We start from the raw sequence: 15180 nt of genomic DNA on the forward strand, positions 1-15180 counted from the left end.
ATATTCATTGAATAAAGCATAAATTTCCAGGCAGAAATCAAAAATGTGACTGGTCAGAAACTAGTACTGTTAGTTGCACCCTGCTTTTTAAGAGCAGTTTAAGTGCTTTTTAAGAGGATATAGCTGTTCCTTTCTGATAGTGTTAAAATATTTGTCATTTGTAAGTTGCTGTAAGCAGAGTTGTGTGATAAATTGGATTACATGCACCTGAGGTTCATCTCACTTTTTCCTGATGTGTGCCATGCAGCAGTCTGCAATAGGTAGAGGAGAGTATAAGCCCATATATATTGTACTAGTTTTCTTGCTGGTGTGACTTTAGCAGTACACAGCATTGTGAGAAAATTGATGCCTTGCCCTAGACGTAAAACCAGGATGTGATTTAAGAGATGGGGAGTTTTTTCTCCTTTTCTTTGAGGACTTCAGACTTCTGTTTCCATAACCTGCTTCCGAGGCCTTGCCAGTCCTGTACCTTTCCGTGTTTGTGATCTGTGGATCCAGTGTGTTTTTTCATATACTAGACTTAGCTTTATGGGAAGAAACTAGTTAAATGCATTGAAAAATTTAAAAATTGAATGTTAGAACTGTAATCTGACAGTAATAGCAATTTTTGTGTTGTCACATTGTTGATTGGCAGCTTTTATCTTTATTACATTTTTAATCCTGTTAGATCTCATGCGACGTCAAGAAGAATTGAGGCGTTTGGAAGAACTTCGAAATCAAGAGCTTCAAAAGCGCAAGCAGATACAGTTGAGGTATTTTGTCTTCTACTGTGCAAAGGTGTGGCATGCAGCTGCTGTAGGCCTGTGAATTTAGATGCTCTAGCTTGTAGAGCTTGCTTTTGATGTCGAATAAAAATGTTTCTGCTGCTAAAAAGTTGTTTTTCAAAAGCATTATGTGTGATGTTTCTGTTGGTGTTCTTGAACAGAAAAGTGATAACTTACGCAAATAGAATAGCTTCAAGTATTTCTTGATTTTTTAATTTATTTCAGTTCTACTAGTTTTGTTGTAAATTTCTGAGCTTTCTAAATAGTGTAGATATGTCGTAATTTTTTTGTTTCATATTATTTATTTTAACCTTGTGACTGAAGCATAACCAATAGATATGAACGTGCTTCTAAGATTTATGGGCAGGTGATCTGCACGTGGAATAGTAGCATTGCAAATTTATAGTCTGACGAGATTGTGGTGGATATTTTCACTTGATTTTCTGGTATGTTGCAAACATTTTTTTCCTCTAAGATTTGATTCATACAAATATTTGTTTTCATGCCTCTGCTAAAATTTAAGAAAATAGACATAGTATCATCTGTTGATTGAGTTTATATTTTTTATGTTAAATATCACAAGAAATGTAGATGAGAAAAAAGAGCAAAACACAAACACATTGCAGAATTAAAAATGTGTCTTGTGGCAGTATTGAAATGTTTTAATCCATAGTGACTTGTTAAAAGCTGGAGTATTTTAACCTGCTTACCAATACGTAGCTGGAAGAACAAGTATAGAATGTACTGGTATTGTAATTACCTGTATTTGAGTTAAACCCCCCCCCCCCCCAGTAATATTCAGACTCATCAGGTGGAGTAGGTTAGTGCCTTACACTATTAAAAAAGCAGTTTTGTTGTTTGTATGCTTGATCTTATCTCCTGAGACCAAGTATAAGCCTGAACAGGTAAAGAGTCTAAGTTTACATAGTTTTTGAAAAATATTCCAGACATGAAGAAGAACATCGGCGTCGTGAAGAAGAGATGCTACGCCAGAGGGAACAGGAGGAATTGCGACGACAGCAGGAGGGAGGATTTAAGCCAAATTTCATGGACAATGTAAGTAAAATTCTACGATGAAAAGTTAAAATGGTAAAATAATTTTGTATTGTAATATTTTTATGTGCTAACTATTGAGCTGCTGTCTTCTTGTTCACTGTTTTTCCTTCAGTATTCCGTCGTTCTCGTGAGTGGTACAAATTTAGTAGTGTAGTTAATCTCTTGTACAATGACGTCACTGTTATTTTTCCTACAAGCTGGTGATGTAACACTTTAGTTAAGTGAAAGTGTTCAGATAACAAGTTGCCTTTTTTATTTGGGAAATGAATTTTTCCAATAAAAATAGTATTTTTTTTTTTTAAGTAGGTCATTATGGGAATAAATGATGTTTCCGTGAGGAGGTGCCCTAGTTTGACTGAAGGTTTAAATTTTAAACCAGTTCAGGTTGTTAAGCTTGTTTGAATTACATGGTTTGGTTTATGCTTAACTTATTAAGAATAATATACTTCAGAAACAAAATGAGCAGTGTTAACTTCATATGGAACCTAAAAATCACTCTCCCCTTTGACCCTACTGTAAATATAGATGAGGTAAACATCAAAATTTTTAGTAAAGGAGACCAGGAAGATTATAAAGGTGGGAAAAAAAATTGTCATCTGCTATAATTTCTACATTATTTATATTAGTAATTTAGGTGTGTTCTGCCTCTGAAGAGTCATCCTGCAGGACTAGCAAAAAGGTGGTATCAGAGGAGACAGCTTCTAAATTTTCATGATCTATTTTTGGTCAAGGGTATGATTTTTTTTTTCTACCAACTAAAGCAGTTAAATGAATGCAACCTGTATTGTGAATGCTTTAGTTTCATGTGAGAAGGATACCTTTTACTGTTACAGCTGTTCTTAGTGAGGAAGCGATGAATAAGCAATCTGCACAATGCTCTTTTACATTATCATAACAACTGTAGTCTGCAGGAGGGACTTTTGCTCCCCTTCACAGGTACAACTTGATACATAAGTCAAAAGTAAACTGCTGGATTCTCAGCTACTTTCCAATGTTATGTTTGGTGAAAGAAATAGCTATTTTACATTCTATACTATAACATTTTCTGTAGGGTTGAGAAGAATATATTATGTATGTTCTGAGACATCCTAAGAGAAGTTAGAAAATAAAAGATTTCCTGTTCTCAGCAGGACATCTGTTTTCCCATCCTCTGCCCCTTAGTGTTTTTAGTAAAGATGGGAAGAAGCAAAATTGTTCCTTTGATGTTATTAACAGCTATCAGTTGATTTTGCTGATTGTGTTTTGAGAAACTTGCTGCAGAAAACAGTAATTTATTTCCATACGCGCTCACACTGTAAAACAAACCCGCTTTCAGCATATCTTTTCTTTGGGGCGATGAAGATCAAGAATTCAAAACTCACAGTGTCCTTTAGTGTGTTCCCATGTATATATTATTAAATGTACTTTGTGAAATAGCATATAACAGTGTCTTGTGTAATTTAGAAATAGCACGTACTGATTGTGACTTCTGTAGTGCCACATTTCACCATAATATCTTCACATAGCATCTTTTGGGGTGGCCTGGCTTTCTGACCCTATAAACTACCTGTCAAAATCCTCCTGTGGCTTACCTGTGAGACCCATGCTACTTGCTGCAGAGAGCTGCAGGAAGGGGAAGCTGGGGAGCCAACCTAGCAGTAGCTCCTTCAGATTCCATTGCTGTTAGGAGATTGGGGTGCTGAGGAAAACTAGATAATGTTGACCACAGCAACCTTTACTGGTTTTCTTCTTGCAGTTGTCTTGAGATAATGTTACTTAGCGTCTGTGCTTGAACTGCTTGCCACAGTTTGGCCATCCTCGTGCTTATTTGCATCTTTAAATTCTGAACTCAATGTGAATAGTAACTTCAAGTTGGCGTGCTGGACATGGCAAAAATGTAGCATAAGAGGGGAAGAGGAATGGTTCAAATGGAAAGCACTTCAATCACTATGCATAATTTTTGCGACTTTTATACAGTGAATTTTTTCGGGGGGGGAAGGTAAAGATGGAAGAATGCTTTGGTAGAGTGTAGCTTTCCCATTGAGTTGCATTACTGGAATTGTGTGTTCATTTGGAACTAATTAATACACTGCAAGAATATACAGGATGTAGCTGTGCAGTGACAACTCTACCAAAAGTGTTATAAGTTATATAAAGGAATATATAGTACAGGTGGTGTTTTTTTAATGTCATGTGAAGTTGAAGTGGCATATACAATAATATATAAAAAAAAATATTTTCTCTAGTCTTCAGACTAGTCTTCAGTAGTCTGGTCATGTGTTGACTTATGTTTTACTTCTGATGTCCTTTGAACTTTAAAAGAGGAAGAATTGAAACAACATTGGAATTGATGTATTTATTTACTTTCTTTAGCAAGTGTTTCTAGTAAGGGCAGCTATGTAACTCTAAGCATGGCCTATCATTTCATAGGCATTCGTTATAACGTCTTTAGATAACTGTATTTAAGTTGTATAGTGTGAATTGGAATTGAAAAAGCCTTTGCATTTTGCAGCAGAGAAGAATTGTAAAGCGTTTCTGGAGATTGCAAAATGATACATCAAATCTTTTTTCAATTTAGTAGAATTTCATATACAACTGACTTTTATTCTTACTAATACTTGTTTACTGTGAACAGACTCTATCTGGTAATTACTTGTAGTATCTTGTACATACACTGAAAAAAGTTATTCTCTTTTTTAATATTTTAAAAGTTGCCTCTTGGTGAAAATTGCATTTTATGATACTGGTGGATAGTTTTTACCATATCAGGTCTTGAGAAACTCTTTTGGCATAATCCTTATAATATATTAAAGTCTTCTGCCAACCATGTATTTAGAAGGAAAATAATAATTGTTTCTAATCCTTGTTTTTGTTTCTTAAAAGCTTTGAAAAGTAAGCTTCCTTCACTTATATCCTATCCCTTTTTACTGTTCAGTATAAAAGAAGGACATAAATGGTAAGTGCAATGACAACCAGAATTGGAACCTCTCATAAAAGCCCGCAGTATTAGGCTTTCCTGTTTAAAGTTTCTTTCTGTATCTTTTCCCTAACTTGTTAAACTTTGATTTTTCAATACAACTACTTTTGAGAAAGTCTTGTAATCAAGTTTAATGCAGTTACCAGTTACTTGTTTTAGTTACAGATGATAAAAATATTTTCTCTGTGGATATTTCTCTTCCTGAACCATTCTTGTTCATGGTGTGTTGTACGTTAAAATTTTTATTGCATTGATTTGTTAATCTGATGGGCAGCCTGGGGATGCCTAAACAATTTATTAATCTAGTTGTGTGATCTCTAGTAGATAAGTTATTGATAAACACTTTCATATTGGTTACTTGCTTTGTAATAGTTGGTTAGTTGAAATCCGCTGTTACAGATCAATATATGTACATTCTAATTTCATGATAGCTTGATCAGGAAACTTGTTTTCCTGTAATATTTTGCTGATTTCTATTTCGCATGCATATTTCTTTCAGCAAGAGGAGCTTGCTGGTGGTGATTGGAAGCAATATTTTATTTTTCAGCAGCACAAATACTTTTTTAAAAAATACAGTATTTCTAAGTGCTAGTAATACATTAATTACTGTGCAGTGGTTACTATCTAGTTGTGAACGGCTTACATAGATTTACATTGTTAAATCTCAATCAGAGCCTTTTTACCAAATAATTCCAGTTCCAGGAACTACTTTTATTCATGTCACCAACTTAGAAGAGTTGAAAAGAGAGTGATTTGGATTTTAGTGTATTAAAATAGTTTTCATGTGTGTACAAAAGAGACCAAAATATGAGTTGTAGTCTTAGTTTTATGGTGCATACATTTAATTCTGTAGTAACACTGCAAAATAGTGTCAGGTGTTCTTGTACTTTATGAAAAAATAGTTGCGATACTGGCCTGCAGCTTACACTTCTTCTTACTGATGATTTAAAGAGGGAGTTGAGAATTTTGGATGTCCTTGTCCTCTTCCCTCCAAGGAAAATCCTTTTTTTCTCAAGTGTAACTTGCATATGTAAGGAACTGTTTCTTGTGAGTTCATCAGCTTCAACTTCTGAATGCTTACTGTTCTTTCATGTAAGACTCTGTATATTAAATACTTTTTTATCTCCTAGTCTTCTCTAGAATTATTTCTAGATCTTGTTTTGCTTTAATTTTTCTTGCACAGAAGCACTGCTGCTCAAGTATTTTGTGGAAGTATCAGGATAAAGTGGCAGATGCTAAAGCAGTAGAGATTGCCTCAACAACAGAGATTGTAGTGGACTTGGATCAAAAACTGTAAGACAGATGAGAACAAGGGAGTAAAAAAAAAAGCACATTCTAAACCAAAGTTCATAGCTTCAGGAGTGCCAGAAACTTGATTGGAAATAACCCCACATTTTTAGTCTTTGTTCTAAGAGTTTTGTCCTTCCCATTTCTTTATTATTTTGAGCCTGCTGAGGTATATCTTAACCCTCGCTTCTAAATTCATTTGCAAGTTAAATAGTAGATATTTTTGAAACAAGGCTATCAGATTTCCTTGGACTTCTGTAATTCAGGAATAGATTTTTGCACTTCTTGGCTCTTAAGTGAATAGAACTGTATTTTTTTCCTGTCTTCTGATTTCATTATGCTCAAAAGCCCCAGTTATGTAAGAAGTTTGAATTTTCACTGAATGCAGAATTGTGTCCTATCTTATTCAAAACTAAGCTAAGGCAGATTTCCAATAGTAATAAAAATTTCCACGGTTCTTTTCAAATCTGATCTGTTTTCTACTAAAAATAAATCTGGATTTTTTTTATCTTGACAGCCTAGTATGCTTAATGAAGCTGATGATGGTGAAGGTTTGTGAGGCTGTATGAATAAAGGCACTGTTTTTTAAACTGCTATAAAGCTAGGCTGCTTTATAAAAGCTCTTTTGTAGAGCTTGGTTGGGAGAGATGAATTACCTCCTTCTTGCAATCCAGTATACATACTCGTGGAAGAAGTAGTTCATGTTTGACACCTTAAAAGCCTTTTAAGGTAAAACTACTTTGGAGAAAGGCAGATCTTTAAATGTAGAATTGAAAAAAAAACCCCCAACCTGACAAAACATTCCTGCTTTCTTGGCAGTGGTTTTACTTCAGTGATCAAGTTTCTTCCTATGCATAAAGCAACACAGGCTAGGCCTTTGAGCAAGCAGTTTATAAATAAGCAGTTTGTGGTTTTGTGGGTTGTCTTAGTTTTGGCAGTAGTGCTATTTTTTTTTTTTTTTTTTTTTCAATTTTTGCAGAATTGCAGTGATATGTATCATTAGACACATACTTAAATCTTGCCTTTCTTCTCTTCGTCAGTTTTTTAGATACTAAATTTGGTGCTTTAGGCAAGAATAACCATTCCTTAAAATATTCACATTGCATTATTTTCAGAAACTAAATAATTTTCAGCCTTTAATTACATTGCCAGATACAAAAATATTTTAACTGTCATATCGTATTTATTCTTAGTATATAAAGACATTGCATGAAAACCAATGCAGAGCTTCAGCCATCTTTTTGTAGCATGTTATGTGTTTGTATACATAAACCAAAGCTATTTGTGGAATAAGATATTTTTTGATTGTAAGTATTTATTTCATGACCGTTTTAGGATGGTTCATAATTGACTTTGTAAATTATGTTTTTATGTGTATCAAGGATGCCTCTTAAGGTGATTTTTCAGTAATGGAGCAAATAATCATTACAATGTTACATTTAATTTGTAACATCTTATTTCAGTGTGTGGGAACTTTGAATATTTAGGGTAATAAGTGATAAGTTTTACAGATACTGAGACTAAAATCTTTTACTCTGTTGCCATAGTCTTCTAATTTTTGCACAAAATGCTGTAGAACATGCTAATTTTTACTTCACATGAACTTAGAACAAGTGACCATTCATAAGTAATTTTTGTCCTTTAATGTGTTGTCAAATGTGCATAAATCTCCAGTATGAATCTAGTGTTGTGGTACTGCTTGTAAGCATTCCCAGGTTTATTCTCTTCTACAGTAATTGATAAGGAATTTTTGTTGTCTGTGTTCTTTAGATTATTTGGTTTTGTTTATAACTTAATTTTCTTTCAGTAAGACTGATGGATCAAGAAACTAAAAGAACACTTCAAATGCTTCATATTAAATGGCACAAAGACATCAGTCTTTGTCAGTCTTAGTATTTCATGTGGCCTCAGATTTAGCAGATGCTGTTTTTGTTCAATTATTAATGGAAAGACTTGAAATGCACCTGGTGTGCTTGTTTACAGAATACTCCATTTGCGTACTTAGCTTCTCCTGTTTCCTGAGGTTTACAGATAAAAATGAAAAAAATGTATTGAAGAGCTGATTTTATAGGTCTGTATTCCATATTTTTAATATAATTTCTCAAAATAGTTACTGCTCACAAGTTAACAAAAAAAAAATCTAGTTACCTAAGTTCATCAAATACTGAGTTCTTCAGTTTTTCATCTTCTGACAAGTAAGAATGAGGCTTTTATAAATAACTTGGAAAAATCCTTTGTTAATGTGTTTAATTTTAGCTTCTTCAAAATATGTAGGGCATTTATCAATGTTTGCCTTAATAACTTTCATTTTTTTCTTCCTCAGCTACTGGAGTTAAGTTTGACTTGGAGTTTGTACATGTATTTACCCAGACTAAGAAGAAACTAACTCTGTTTCAGTTGTCTACTTGGTACCTATTTTGGACTCATCCACCTGTCTAAATCCTGAGATCTTACTTGGTGGCATTGAGACTTGCAGCCAAAATAAGTTCCTCTGCTTAGAAAAGTATGACTTTATTCAAAGGGTCTCTGTTTAAAGAAAGAGTAAAACACCCAAGAATCAATAAGTGAAATTTCTGTAGAAATAGTATTTTTTCATGTGAAGAAACCTGTTAATGGATCTGTTGCTTAGTGTGAGGAAGGCTTATTTATAGATTTGGTTTCTCTCTCAAGAGGCATTGCCTTCTGAGTAGTTTTTTTTTTGTAGTGTGAGCAGTAAGCCTCTGACCTTTTGCTTCAGTAGCTCTCATGGAGTGGAAAATTTTAATAGTGGTAATACAGTAAACCAAGCCATAGGAATTAACTTGTCTTAGTGATTTAGCCTGTCTTTTGATACCAGGCTAAATGCTATTTTTTAAATTAAAATATTTAGGGGTTCTCTCATGAATATTTTGCAAGACTCCTTTCTGTAGTGTAGGCATCAAGTAGGTTTATCTCATTACCAGAGCTAATACTTGTTTTGGGTTATTAAATCTTCCATGAGGAATATGGAATTTAAGTCTGATATTTCTGTCTTCCATCAAGTCTTTCTTTAGGTTTCACTTTAATTTTCCAGAGATTAGATGTTATTGTTAGATGAATTAGCATTTTTAATAAGTAGTGGGTTTTGGACAAAAAAGATGAGATGAGTTTCTATAGAGCTATTTTGTAACTGTTCAGATTGGGAGTTTAATATCTTGGTTAATAGAAACTAACGTTTAAAGAGTCAAATATAGTTAAAGTTTACCATTTAAAGATGTTTTCCCCAAACATTATCATAGAATAGTTTGAGTTGCAAGGGACATTTAAAGGTCACCTAAAACTCCCCTGCAATAAGCAGGGATGTCTTCAGCTAGATCAGGTTGCTCAAAGCTCCATCCAACCTGACCTTGAATGTTTCCAGGGATGGGGCATTTGCTGCCTCTCTGGGCAACCTGTTCCAGTGTTTCACCACCCTCATCATAATGGTTTTTTTCCTTATATCTAGTCTGAACCTACCCTCTTTTAGTTTAAAACCATTACTCCTTGTCCTATCACTACAAGCCCTACCAAAAAGTCTGTCCTTGGTATGATTTCTGACAGTTGCTAATGGCTCACTAATTTCGGCTTAGCATTGTGTAGGATGAAAGAGTATTTATGTTAGTTTTGTTTTGTATGTAATATGAAGCACGCTGCTTTTACTAGTGTTGCTGAAGGCAGTTTTGTTGATACGCTTGTGGCAGGTTCGCTGGGGTCTCTTCTAAATGTATTAATGCAAAAGATTTGAAAAAGGCAATATAATGTCAAAGTTAGGTTCTTCAAGCTTCTCTTCTGTATATAGTGCTGTTTTTTTATAATACTTTTAAAATTTGATTTACTTATGGGGTCTTTGTTCCCTCCTGCCCTTTCTGAATTATTAAACATTTGTTTATCTATAGAGCAGCTAGTTTTTTTTAGGTAAGAACCAGCTATTCTTGTTTGTCCCTATACACTGTGATGCCCATTGTGTCCCTAACGTGATTCTGACCTTTGGGTATATAGTACATAAATAAAATAGTTTTTTTGTTAGATATCTTTTGATGTAAGCAGACACTGTAGCTTAAGAGTTACACTGTGTGTGGACTTGGGTCAGGGAATTTAACTAGAAAGCATTTTTTCTTAATCCATTTGGATTTGCTCAGATGATCAGTTTCTTAAACTTTTGATTAAAATACTAGAATTGCCTGGTATGATATATATTGTTTTCCTCAGAACTCTGTTTATTCAAAAAACGAGTGTTGTTCTTCATTCAAGTCTACCTCATCTTGCTCCTGTTTTACAGTGAATGATCTTCAGGTTGTATAAAAGTACTAGCTGAAAAACTATATGTAGATGGAAAACTATGGAGCCTGGTTTCATACTAGGAAGTTTCATCGATGCTTCTTTGTTCATGTTTTGTATGTTTAAGTGCTGTATGTGTGGACAGGCCAGAACTTCATTGGGGAAATCTTAAACATTGAACTATTCTGATTGTACGCAACATTCATAACATGTATAAAAGACTGCATGTGTTTGTTACAAGTTTCTCCTACAGGACCTCTTGTAGCAATGAAAAGCTTTAACTTTCAGCTTCCTTTTGGCACATACTTGCATATTCTAATCACTTGATAACTCAGATCAGTTATGGGATAGCAACTACAATTGGACTTCTTTTTTCTGGTTACAGTTTATTCAGCATGTATAATATCTACTTGGTGAGGAAAAAATTGTTAATACAGAAGTCTGGCAAAGAGTAATATTTAGTGTACTGTGGCTATAGCTAGTGTTGCTTTTAAAGTGTTTCAGGTTGATTTTTCAATGTTATATTTGACATTCTAATTAAGAAGTAGTTAGATTTTTATATAAGCACTTAATGATAAAGGATATTCTTGGCTGATTAATTTTTCTTCTCAGTAAACATTGATGACTTCCACTTCATCTTATCCTTGATCTTGCAGTTGGTGAAAACAGTTGTTTTGAATCAGTCAAGTGTTCACTCTGTTTTAATATTTGCCTAGATTTGTTTCCTGTGCAAGGAAAACCTAACATTTGGGAAGTCTAAAATGCAGCATTGTTTTGGAACACCCAATTTTCCATTAAATATTTTAGCGTATTTCTGCATGATGGTACAGTTAGCCCAGACGTTGTTACTGCTTAAACAGCCCTTCAACTCCATGCCCACGAGGTGCATTGTGGAGTGCATCTTAAATTAAATAATTTGCAACTTGTTCTAAAAGTAAGGTATTCTCCGTGCTCCCATGGATGTCTGTTTTGATACTTACCTATCTCATGCCATTTCTTTAGCTAAAATAAACCCAGAATAATTCTAAGCTGCAGCATAAAATTCTCTCATATGCTGCTGAAGATGTGAATACATTGTGAATGTAATGTAATTATATTACATGTATGAATGGTGAACTTGGTGATATGGTGGGTATTGCTTTCAGAAAGTAGTTTTGCAGGTAAGTAAACAGTTAAGTGCCTTAAATTGATTACAAATGAAAAAAAAATCTTCGCGTTCAGCTGTTGAACTGTATTTATGTTTCTAATTTCATTACTGTCATTCTAAAAATGAAGGTAATAGAAGTGGGAGAATTTTTATATATTGGTTCCATGGATCTAAAGTGGCTATTGACTACGGTGGAACCAAATTAATTGACAGAATGTTGTAATGAGGAAGTTACTATTAAAAGTTAATATACAGATATCTTTTTTTTTTCTTCTTAAAGGATTTCCAGATCTGTTAAAGTGGTTACCTTCTCTAAGCACCCTTGCCTTGTGAAAAATCATTTCTGAATGTTACTTTAAAATATTTGAGAAGCAGAATTTTACCTTCCTTGTGAGTGTTAGTTGTTAGATCAAGGGGAAATTTTGACTGAATACCTGTGTTCCTGTTTGATCTCAAATGGTCAACAGCGATGACATTTCAAAAAAGGTCTGGTTTTGCAGTTATATGCTCTGTATAGTCATAGACAGTGAAGGGACATGGTAGAATTTTCCTTTACCTGAACAAATGACATATAGATGATTGAATAGAGGCATGGAATTAAAATATTTGGATTTTATTCCTAGCTGTTGTTTATATGCAATTTGTGGCTTCTGTATACATGAATTTTTTGGCTGGTGAATAACATTTTCCACAGGTTGTAAGAAAACGAGGAACCTTTTTAGTCAGTCTTACTCTGTAGATGTTGTATATACAATATTTTACTGTATTATAACAAATGGGAGTGGGGGAGGTGGGAAGAAAACCTCAGAAATAATGATACATTAGTGCAGTGTTTTAAATGCAGCGTTAAAATTCAGAGAAGCAGCAAGTAATTACAAGACAAAATAATGAAGCAGAAAAGACATAAATCTCAATATGGAGCAAAATTCTATAATCAACAGAGTAGGGTCTGTGGTAAAACTTGGCTTATTTTAGATTATTTTCCTTTTTTTTTAACAAGTCAGATTGTCATTTGAATTTTTGGCCTGTAATACAGCATTCTGAAAGTATGAGTTGTGTGTAAAACGAAGCTGCAGTAGTTTTTGTGATAAAAGGTCTTTAAAAAGCATATAAGCTCTTTAATGAAAATGTATTTATTCATGCTTTTATTCAAGTTACTAACTTCTGGATATTTTATGTAAATGATTGCAATTCTCAAGTTTAGTGTCTAAGGTCACTAGATAAAGACATTCAGAAAAATCTCTTTAGGCACGCAGACAACTTCTGTAGTAGTATTGGCCAGTTTTTAGTATTGAAGGTTGGTGAGTATCTCTGCAGCCAAATCAGTGACTGATAAAGTGTCTATTCATGAAGGTTTATGCTACTGCCTTTTCTGGCTCAGACAGTAAGTATTCTTTTGTTCACTTGTTCTAAGATGAAAACTAGTAATGATTATTCACGTTTTTTCACATAATTTTGAATTTGCCTTTTCTAGTTTGCCTTATTCCTGTGTTTCAGAGCAGTGGTTATTTTCTGCTTTTCATGACCTAGGAGTGAGAAAATGTCTCCATTGTATAACAGTTTTAAGTATTTTGTTTTCCTAATCTAGTTTACTTTCTACCCCAAACTAAAATTTTGAGGAAAAAAACCAATTTTTGACAGTGTTTTAACAGTTCCCTGAGAGTGAGACTTTACAGGTTTCACTCTAAGGTATTAGCAGTTTTCAGTTGACTTTTTCTTGAAAGAACTTCAACCAGCTCTTAATTTGCCTTCTTGCATCAGTATTTTTCTACAAGATTTTTTAGTTTTCCCTTTGCTAATTTTGAAGTAGTAGCTGAAACATATTTCCAGGCTGGAACAAGCCCAGTGTGCCATGTGGAGGTTGATGAATAGCAGGAGTGTTGGGGAGTCTTTTGTGTTGTGAAAAATAAATTTACTTTCCTCTTTCAATGGTGGTGTTTTGATCCACATTTTATAAAAAGAAAATACATTTTTTTGACCCAGTTTTATTTTTTGGTTATGTAAGTATATACTCATCTTCTACAGGATGTCACAGGTTTGCTTTCTTAGAGGTGGAATTAACTAGAATATTTTGCATTAAAAAAATCAAGAGAAAAGGACACCTGAAATGTAGGTAAAATCTGGTAGGTAAGATAATGGTTCTCCAGCATTACAAAGGAAAGAACAACATGTGGCCTGCTGCCTCTTATAAACAGCAGTTGTATTTGGAAAGTATGAAACACAATTTTTCTTGGCCAGTGCAAGAACACTGAGTATATTAATGTACTCAGCTGTCCATTGACTTAGATTTTGAGGAAGCTTAAAATCTTACAAGTCATGTTGAAACTAGTCTGAAGACAAAAGATTACTGGCAGCAATATCTTTTGAGAATAGTAGTAATGTAATGATTGTTCATTCTTGAATGTTTTCAATCCTTGTAATCAGATTGCATTAATAAGACTTTACTATAGATGACTGTGCACGTTAGCGCTCCAAGACTATGAGATTTACATTATAGTCTAGTAAAAATGTGTTGCAATTTCTGGGATCTTTCAGTCTCCTTGATGCTCACAAATTTGAGGAGCCTACAGGTGGTCTGTGGGCTTACCTCTTTTAGATGAACCTAATGGCTGTCTCTTTTGTATTAAATAGTATTTTCTTTCAGGGGATTATTAAATGTTGCTGATTAGTGAGGTGTCCCCTAAATGTCTTTGTATTGTGAGTAATATTAGTGCAATCAAACTGCTTTCTTTTCCAAAACTGTCAGTGGAGACCTGACTTAAACATCATGTGAGGATTGATGTTTTGAGAGGAAGTCAACTTTTCTTCAGATGGGGTTTTGCATGCACCTGTAGGAGGATGACTTAAAAAAAAAAGCATACTGGGATGATCACAGTTATTTAACACCATACTCTCTCAAAAAAACCCCAACAACTTGCATGTTTTGGAAACTAGAAGCTAGTTTCACCTAAGCAAAGAAAGGTCTTAAACTGTCTTCCATCTTGTAAAGATCAGACGTGGCTAATATTAAAATAAAGGTGAATTTGAGAGAATGTGTAACTTCCTTTTTGAAAATAGTTTCTTCTAAATGTGTCAGGTAGAAGTGTTGAATATGTGTGTATTCTCTCACACACAAAACTGCAAACCATTTCTATCTTTTCCAGTGTTAAGGGAAATGAGGGAAGGCCTCACAAAAGTTGAAGACCTTTCTTACTTGTTCCCAAAACAAAAAGAGAACAAAGATGTAGCACATGGAGGTTTTTCCCAAATACTTTCCTATACTTTTGCTGTTAATTACTTTTAAAAGAAATTCCCCTATCTTAATAACATTGATACTTCCTTTACAGTCTTATTGAAATGATGGAAATATTTAAGAAAAGCACTGGACTAATAATAGTGGGGTTTTTTTCCATAAGGGAAATTGGGATTTTTTTTTTTCAACAGCTGTAATTATCATTGTTGCTACCATTAGGAAGGTTTTTCCCAACTTGCAGCATTCACTGGAATACACGTATCTGGATGTATTTCATGCAATGTTTATTCCTGTTTCTACTGATGTGGTAGGTAGTTTAACATTTAGGGTTTTTTAATGGTGTACCTTAGTGAGTCATCTCCATCAATTCTATTCGTGACTTGAGTCACCAAGGAGGAAATTGTTTTTATCTGCTCTAGCCCCGTTATAATGTTTTTCTCAAAGACCAAGTCCTGCTCACAGC

The 15180-nt window shown here is 34.0% G+C and overlaps 1 protein-coding gene across 11 annotated transcripts in view; it reads left to right on the forward strand.

Annotated features, from left to right (window-relative positions):
• The window catches only part of PSPC1 (paraspeckle component 1), a 64516-nt gene that overhangs the window by 11109 nt on the left and 38227 nt on the right, over window positions 1-15180 (forward strand). For all 11 annotated transcript variants that reach the window (XR_008577046.1, XR_008577048.1, XR_008577050.1 and 8 more), the window contains exons 5-6: window positions 668-752; window positions 1712-1820. Coding sequence is in view for 3 of the 11 variants with exons in the window: in XM_054825021.1 (XP_054680996.1) it covers window positions 668-752; window positions 1712-1820 (194 nt within the window). In the remaining 8 variants the exon portion in view is untranslated. The remainder of the gene's footprint in view (window positions 1-667; window positions 753-1711; window positions 1821-15180) is intronic.

Source organism: Grus americana, chromosome 1 (genome assembly GCF_028858705.1).
Source record: "Grus americana isolate bGruAme1 chromosome 1, bGruAme1.mat, whole genome shotgun sequence".
NCBI classification, from domain to species: domain Eukaryota; kingdom Metazoa; phylum Chordata; class Aves; order Gruiformes; family Gruidae; genus Grus; species Grus americana.